The 9067-nt window shown below is 36.5% G+C and overlaps 1 protein-coding gene across 1 annotated transcript in view; it reads left to right on the top strand.

The window, feature by feature from the left end:
- The first annotated feature begins 3888 nt into the window (after nucleotides 1-3888).
- Nucleotides 3889-9067, top strand: part of LOC145785206 (calcineurin-binding protein cabin-1-like) — a 46272-nt gene continuing 41093 nt past the window's right edge. The window contains exons 1-9 of the mRNA XM_082596895.1: nucleotides 3889-3961; nucleotides 4771-4854; nucleotides 5230-5343; nucleotides 5626-5778; nucleotides 6542-6722; nucleotides 7053-7182; nucleotides 7468-7516; nucleotides 8417-8518; nucleotides 8865-8988. Coding sequence (XP_082453021.1) covers nucleotides 3959-3961; nucleotides 4771-4854; nucleotides 5230-5343; nucleotides 5626-5778; nucleotides 6542-6722; nucleotides 7053-7182; nucleotides 7468-7516; nucleotides 8417-8518; nucleotides 8865-8988 — 940 coding nt within the window. The 5' untranslated portion in view covers nucleotides 3889-3958. The remainder of the gene's footprint in view (nucleotides 3962-4770; nucleotides 4855-5229; nucleotides 5344-5625; nucleotides 5779-6541; nucleotides 6723-7052; nucleotides 7183-7467; nucleotides 7517-8416; nucleotides 8519-8864; nucleotides 8989-9067) is intronic.

The raw sequence follows: 9067 nt of genomic DNA, 5'->3' as shown, positions 1-9067 counted from the left end.
GCGGCCGATGCTTAACCAGCACCCTAATCCTAATATACTTAAAAAGTGTAGGCTAATGTGAATTGATTTTGTTTCGTCAGAGATTAATACGGGCACCCATTATAATATATACCAGTAGGCTATATACCATGTATTTACAGCAACAGAATTGTTTGATACCTTTAAATACCCATTGTCAAGCATTTTCGGGCATTGTCAGGTATGCCAATTGGACCAGTTTTATGGATTACGGTTTGGGTTATGATCGGAGTATAGAGTTAAGATTATAGTCAGAAACACTTTAAACACTTGTGTGTTGCCTTCAATAACACATTTAGAATTATTCACAATTTGCCCAAACAATATAGTGTTCATGAAAATCAAGTCTTATGTAACATTGTTACATTTGATGCATTAGAAAAGATATATATATGTTTTTTCTTTTCTTGGAAGATGCGAATCATCGTCTAACTTTATTGTTGCTTCCCTGATGAGGTTTCACTGCTATCATAAATCGAACTACTGTCTTCATTACAATAAGACTATGCATGCTGCATTGCTGCTATTTAGCCATGATGGCTATTATGGTACAAAGATAACAACAGTCATTGTTTGCTAACGTTAAAGCTTACTGGTTGATTATTTGAACAAAATAAGCTTGTAATTTCACTTCAATTACTTTTGCACCATAGCTGCGTTCCAATCAACCTGCGGGTTATGATATTCTTCATAACTCCAGATTTCATTGTAATTTTCTTGGTGGCCATTTTTTTACCCTATATGTTCTTTGTTGAATTGACTATCCAGTAGCTTAAAGGCAGTGGCTATTTGACCGGCGCCGGTCTTTGAATCTGAAACACTATTTGACCGGTCATGACGTCACTATACAGTCACTTTTTTCTTTTTCTCTTTCAAAGCAAAAGACGAGAAGCGTATATAAGTTCTAAATCCAACCATCTCACTCAACTCGTAACGTGGCGCATGCAATACGTCGCCGCCTCCGACTCTAGAGGGACTGAGTTCGATACAACCCGGAAGCGTTCTTTTTTTTTATTTATTTTTTTTAACTAAATTTTGACACGAAGTGCATTTTTGTAGTCAGTTTTTAATTATTTTTTATGTCTTTTCAAATGTGAGTAATAAAGTTGGAGTTTTTTTAATTTGCTGGAATTTGAGAATTTCTCTGGGTAATTTTCCGATTGTGGCCGTGCTAACTACTGATACGGTATATAGCCTACATAATTTTTCAATTCAGGCACGTTTTAAACTTTTCAAGGTTTTGCCACGTCTTCCCGTTCATTAACGTGCTGGGAGGTCTATATGTATCGATTTTTGTAGTTAGTATCTTTTTCGTCCCGGACGCGTTAATGACGAAAAATAAAATGATTAATTGATGTGACCGTGTTTGCCGAACGAAGCAATACATTTTTGCTCTCAACAAAATGCACTTTGGGTCAAAATTTAGTTAAAAAAAAAGAACGCTTCTGGGTGGTATCGAACTCAGTCCCTCTAGAATAGGAAGCGGCGACGTACCACACGCGCCACATAACGAGTTGAATAAATGGTTGGATTCAGAACTTATATGCGCGCTTCTCATCTTTTGCTTTGAAAGAGAAAAAGAAAAAAAGTGACTGGACAATGACGTAATGACGGTCAAATAGTGTTCCAGATTCAAAGACCGGCGCCGGTCAAATAGCCACTGCCTAGCTTAAAAAGCAAGGATACTTGGTGTGACCTTCTTGTTGTCCCAATAAAAATTCACCATTCTAAGATCCACGCAGATCAATGATTGGTGATTGCAGTATGTATGTTAATCTTTCCAGCACAACCTTAATGTTTGCATGATTCTTTTTCATGAAGACAGAGTGTCCTATAAGTAGGCATCCATACTTGTTTCTATTATGGCCTTTTGGATGGAAGTACTTTCTCAACTTGGCCTCTTCGTCCTGATAAAATAAAGCATTTGTAACAGTTTTGAGAAGATGTTTCTCCTGTAGCTTGGAAACCTTTGAAGCTTCTTTTGTGCATGATTGTGTGGTGTCAAACTCGTGAGTGAATGAGCAGCTTTTATGTAATTCATCAATAAGGAACATGCATGATTGCATGTTGCTAAAAAGCATGATGTGATAGAGGAAATCTGAGCTCAGATTGGGATTCAGCACCCCAAAATAAACTAAATCAGTTATCAAAGTCCATGCAAGAAAAAAAAAATTTTGTTGACCTATGTTATGATATAGTTTCAAACTAACTTTGATAACGTCGGCTGCATATCCGAGTGATGAGAGCCCTGGAACAGCAATCGAAAGGGCGCTGGTTTGACACCGCTCACGAGCATGCGGCTGTGTCTTTGGCAGGACACTTAAAGGCATGCCTGAAGGTGGATATGAAGATTGGCTTCCTTGCCTTCCCGCCACTTAATCTAAATCAGCGGTTCTCAAACTTTTTCAAAAAATTTGTTGAACGGTCTCCTTGTGTTTTTTTCAACGACTCACGGTCTTTCAAAACTTAAGGCAAATTAGCGCAAAAATGGTAAATAATTAATAGTTTATTTGTTATATGCAATTAAAAATGCACACGTCAATAAAATGGTTGCACCTGCTTGGGTGTTATCAGTTCTATGTTAAATTCCGTTTGGTTCAATATGATCTTGATGTGTTACCAAATGTCTTTTCAGCTTGCTAGGTTCTAGAGCAGAACTTGCTAAAACTTTACAGCACAGCACGCACTGCGGCTTTTTTTTCTCCTCCAAAATGTATCGCAGTGAAACCAAATTGAATATAGGAATCATTGCATCTTAATTTTTTTCGAGGCTGAGCCATTTTCACTTTTTGTACTCAAATTTAACTTAAAAATTCAATTAGTAAAGTAAAAAAGTTCTTAATTTTAGGTTAATTTGAGTTTGACTGAGGCTAAAAAAGCTTAAAGTTCAGAAAACTATTCAATTCAAAACTTAAATCAGTAAAAATAACCAGCCTTAATCAACTTCGCCTAACCCCTTTTTAGTCAAGTATATTTTGTAATTCTGTTCTTGATCTGGTAAACACGAGTGTTGTAGGAGAATTACTCACCACTATGCACTCCTTGATGTCACAAAGTCGATAGAAACGAAACAAAGGCTATCACAATCAAACGAAAGGCCGGGCTTAAAAAACTGTGTGGAGGCCTGGAGGGATGGCAAACCAGCTTACTAAAATATATCTGTTAAGTTTGGTTTGGAAAATAATTTGCCTGAAAATTTTTACTCTCCACAATTTTTTTCTTCGGGATTGTGTTAATTTTGTTGGAAGGTGCTTCGCGATCACAGAAAATTGTCTCACGGACCCCAAAAGGACCGCGGACCCCAGTTTGAGAACCACTGATCTAAATCTTCAACTACCAGGTGTAAGCCTGGATATGATAAACAAACAAATAGTTTCAAAACAGATTTCTCACTCTGAGGATGAAGGTTTCCATATTCAGTGATTTCAATTGCTGGAAGCTTTTAACTTGACGTCACCAAGTAGAATTATCATTGTTTTATATTGTCTGGATCTAGAAACTGTTTTGTTTCTACTTTATCAATTAAAAAATGTTCTTGGGGCTTTTTAATCACAAATGCATGCAATCGTTACTGTACAGTGTACAGCTGCTTGTTCTATACCATAGTTTACTCAGTCAAATTTGTTTTTGGGTAGTTTTTTTCACTAGACCTAGTCAATTTCGTGATAATGACTGATGGTACGGTACTCATTACGTTTTCATTGTATAATATGTATTTGAGTTGTTATGATGTCTGTACAAACTAATGATGCTGATTTTTAAAGAAAGCCTTTTCAATCAATGTTTATCAAAATATTTTCATATATGACTACCCAAATATGTACTATATAGTAAGTTACTGTATAATGTATATATATGATTTATATTCTCAGATATTTAAACATTTTGTATAACTTGAATCAATGTGACAGTTCTGTATCTTCAATAGTGTAAAGAGAACATGGTATGTATAAAATTCATGTTATTCTGTAGTTCACTGTTAGTTCATTTTTAGAAATATGTTGTTTTTATCATGGCACTGTATTTGGTGTAGTATATTTTGAGAAAGTGAACTCAGGAGAGTCTTTCATATTTTTCTGTGTACCCAAGTTGCTTGTACTCCCAACTACGGGTTTGCTACTATTCGGCTAGTCCGATTTGACTGGTCCGATTCGGCTAGTCCGATTCGGCTGCTGTCTTTTTCGGCTGGTTTGTTAGATTTACGAAAGGATTTTGTTAGGTTACAGAAGGATTATGATTGGATTTTCAAAAATTTGGCAAATAGGGACCTAGCCGAGAAAGACTGTACTGGTACCCGAATAGGAAACTAGCCGAATCGGACTAGCTGAAACGGGCCATTCTGCCAAACTACAGTAGTTAAATGGGTTTTAAAAAGTCATATTCATTCTAGAAATTCAGGAAGCGCTGTTAATCGAGTGCCACAATTCAAATTTAAACAAACAGTTACATACGGAGGCCCATTGATTTTCCTCAACATTTATATATTAAATGTTTCACATTATCCATAAAAGTTTCCAACTTTCGATTATGTGATTAACAAGTTACAATGTATGGAAATTATTTGCTGCTGTATAATCACATTACTTTTGAATTGGCCTGTACTATAATAATTCTGCATTAATGTGTTACTATGGGGCATTGGGGCATAGATACTAGATAGCTTATAGTATAGCCTACTTCTAAGTACTTATAGTTGGCATTTATTTCACTATCTGATGATAGATGCATTATTTGTGCTTTCTGCTGTTTCAGTTTCGCCTCGCAGCATTGAATGAAGGGACAAGTGATGGACCAGGTAGTGAAAATCAAACACCCAGAGGAACAAAAGAAGCACAGGTAAAAATCAGATTCAGATAGGTTCATGCATTCAGTTTTTATTGTTCATCACCACCACTGAAAAAAGCTTTCTCCAAAATGACACTTTTCCTAATCGGCTTCCCCGAATCGAATTCTCCAAGTAGTAGCAGACTGGTTTTTAACCCATGAACTTTTTCTTTCATTTATCATTTTTTAATTTGAATATTCTGAAGAGCACAATAAGTTTATCATGTTTTGAAAATAGATTGCTAAACTGTAAGTAACCTAAATCACTTCTTATAAAGTTAGCATTTTTTAGCTAATCATGTGTTTATTTTAGGCACTAGAAAATGAGTCGATTTTTATTTTACTGTAAAATGTATTTTGCTTAATTTTTTTGATTGTTTTATTTAGGAAGCACAAGCATTTGACTTATACAACTACGCCCTTCAACTTCAGCAAGATCAAAACCACAATGATGCCATCAGGGTCTATGGAGATCTATTGGAGACATCGTTAGTCACTCGAGTGTGTGGAATTTCAAATTGTTTTTACTTTAATGAGAGTAGCTAGTGTGGCAGAACGAATGTGATGCTGTCAAGACTACTGACTAGTACTAGTCGCTAGCGTGATGGTTAAAACATGGTGTCTCTTGCCATACACATTTTGACTGCCAACCTCATATCTTATACTGCATCTTGTCAGCCTACTTGTGTCATTGAATACACCTGCAATAGTTTCCTGCTCTTACTATACTTTCAATATGACTGCACTGAAACTACTGTATATACACACTATCTTCATGCTCAGGCGGCAACAACTTTGGTTGATGAAAATGGTGAAGCCATGGAACATCCATTGAAGGATCCGGGATTAATATTGAAATACTCCACACACAAGAACATGGCAAGCATGTTAGCTGAAAGAGGTGATATCAATGCAGCAATGGAACACTATTTACAGGTATTTTATGCAATGAAGGCTAACTATGCCCTAATTAAGTAGCCTAAGGGAATCCCACTTGAGTAAGAAATTTTGTGAAAATCCCACCAACAGTGAAACAAACTGTTAAAATGTGGTAGAAAGCAGTAACTTCATTTGCTTCTAATCTACAATTTACATATATATTTGCATATGTCATGATATCCATATTTTTTGATTGTTTTACTTTCCAATCATGGCGATCTATACTACTGGCCTTCCCAACGTCGCAACAGCCAAACAATGTGGGGGCCTATTAAGTTTTTGCAACTAACAGGTATTAGGCGTAAAAAAGGCGTTTTTGCATGAATTATTACTGAAAACAATTACTTCTGAATTAGAAAACAAATTTTTTAACATACTGAGTGTTTTGGAAGTTGGGTCACTCTTGATTTCGTGTACCTTGATTCTGTTGATATCTTGATTCTCATGGTATGCTTAATATGTAGCTATTGTCCTGCTTTCTTGCCACTTATTTAATAATATTACATCTTAATTACGTTTTGGCACTGTATTTACAATTTTTAGGCTAAAAAACATTACTTGAACAATGAAAATTGCTGATTTCATGTTGTAACACTTATCTCAGTCGGTAAATTGAAATTTTGTATAGGCCCCCACATTATTTGGCTGTTGCCACGTTGGGATGGCCAGTAGTATAGATCGCCATGTTTCCAATCAATTTCCCTTCGATGCAAAATGTACTGGTTTATTGCTTTGTGTTATCGCTAGTTTTTCAAATAAGGCCGTCATGCTGGATACAACCGATGTGACGCTGTGGCTGTGTATCGGCACTCATGCTATAACACTCGGAAGACTGGCTCTGGCTCGCCATGCTTTTACAAGCGGGCTGAAGTGCAATGAAAACCATTGGCCGTGTTTGGATTGGGCAGTCACCGTCTTGTACGCACTTTTAGATTATGAAAGTAAGTACAACAACTGAATCTTTTTCAATACTAAGGTATTTGCAGACACTACAATAGGCTAAATTTGAATTACTTTCATATTTAAGTGCTTCAAGTAATTTTTTTTGTTTAGAAAATAGAAATGTTACGAAACTTTTGACGGACGTTACGTTCTTGAATTTTTTATTGCGGTTTTAATAGTTTCTTTTTGGCTCTTTGAAAATGGTTTTTGTTGCTATTATTTTGACAACAGTTGGTGAGTCTGTTAAAAAACTCAAGCAGCTTAGTTCCACGGTTTGCAATCTAAACGAAACTTTGTGACAATTCCTAATGCACACATGGTATCAACAGGCTGTCTGTACTGGATTGCACAGGCGTTGGAGAAAGATCCAGAATACACAAAAGGACTGGTCTTGCGTGAGAAAATGTTCTCAGAATGCCCTCATTTAAGGAGAGACAGCAGCGACCTCTTTAGACATTGGTATGTAAGATTGTATTTTATCTGCTGTTAATCGTTTATTGTTATATTAATTACTTATAAAAAAGTTTCATGTGCTGTATTACCGGTACTTACTGCATTTCGTCTTGGTATATGAATAGAATGCCTTTTAAGGAAATTTTATTCTGACGTAGACCCGTACTTGAGCGAGTGTCCTATTTCCTAAAATTATTGCAGTATAATCATCATAACCAATGCACTTGCGAAAAGGTGAATGGTACTGTTTAACCAATGTTGTAACCTTGTAAGTCTTGTTTTGTTTTCCAGTTCATTTTCAATATATGATGCTGAATTGGATCAAACCGAGTCTGAGGAGGTACAGTACTAATAGTATGCTTTAATATAGCACTGTAACCATCGCAGATATGCTTTGCTCTCAGCGCTTTACAGAGCAGTTTTAGCACAGCGAAATAGAGACTCAGCTGAGTGCGTAAGTTACATATATCAAGGTATAGAAGTTTTAACTTTGTAGTTTAATTTATTTTTTAGCTATAATGTCGTCACAATGGTAACTATTTCATGTTTATTCTGATGAATTTAGACTTGGATAGTTTGTCCTACTAGCGAAGATATTTAACTTTTCTAATTTGGACAAATTGTGAGAAATTGAAAGGTAGAAAAAAAAAATTAAGGGAAGTGTGCCTGAGAGCTCAGACAACCGGACCCCTGAGCTTTGCAAGAAGAGTCTGGTAGACAATTAAGATTATTTGCACTTTACAACTGAGGAAATTTTCCAAATACAGTTTGCACATTGTGAAAACAAATTAGCATACGTAGGTTTAGGCGGAATGGCCTGTTTCGGTGAGTCCGATTCGGTGAGTTCCCTATTTGGTGAGAGCCTTTTTTCGGTGAGAGCCCTATTCGGTGATTTTTTTTTAAATTATCGAGTACCGTAGCCTAATTATCATTGCCGTTTTAGGGTTAGGAGTTAAGGGGTAGGGGTTAGGGTCTTATTTCAACGTTTAGCGACGTTAAAACGATGTAAAAGCGGCAATGATAATTAGGCTACGGTACCCGATAATTTTCCAAAAAAATTTAAAAAATCACTGAATAGGGAACTCTCCGAAAAAGGCTCTCACCGAATAGTAGCAGACCCAGGTTTAGGCGTAGCATATGAGAAGTATTTTACCTTTCAAACATTTCTGCTACAATTCGCCTATAGCTGAACTGAAGTATGAGATCCCATCAACCAGTGACGCCTGTTTTGTGTTTTCAGATTATTTCTGAAGCGTTACGTCTCCGAGCGCATCACAAAAGACTTTGTCAGCCCAAGCAGCCGCAAGAACTCGCTTTAACTCCTTTATCAACCCTGACCTGGGTATGTCTCAACTCGTGCCTTCTTCCATTTTAGTTGTTGGAGCATATGGTGATACTTGGTCATATGCAGGCAATGTCGATTAATGTTGCAACACTGCGCAAAGTATGACACTGAGACTCGGTTAGTATGTTTTCGTTGAAAGTGAAAGTCATCATTGCAGTTGCAGGATGATTACATATGTTGTCTTTGAAGTGAGTATGCAATAGAACGTCCTATCCAGATACGGTGAGATTAGGTCGCTGTAAACTTCGTGTAAGTGTAGCCACTTGTTTAAGCAATTGCTTGGTTATCTACTATTGATTTAGGTTTTTGCAGCAAAGATCAAAATATTTTTTTATTGTCTCAGATTGGCGTCGGCGAAAGAATTCTCACCGGCTATGACGTCATTATGAAAAATAAAAAATATTCTCTGGCTTCACCTATCCGGTTTGGAGATTATAAGAATTTAAAAACGACGAATGCAGAAAAAGGTGCTTGCTACAACATGAAACGAAAGTTTACTCTTTTTCCAACAAACGTTTCACAGTTTCTAGCACTAGTTGCAACGTT

Source organism: Aplidium turbinatum, chromosome 16 (genome assembly GCF_918807975.1).
Source record: "Aplidium turbinatum chromosome 16, kaAplTurb1.1, whole genome shotgun sequence".
Classification (NCBI taxonomy): Eukaryota; Metazoa; Chordata; class Ascidiacea; order Aplousobranchia; family Polyclinidae; genus Aplidium; species Aplidium turbinatum.
The sequence above is the reverse complement of the archived record's forward strand: the minus strand, read 5'-3'. Positions and strand labels throughout refer to the sequence as shown.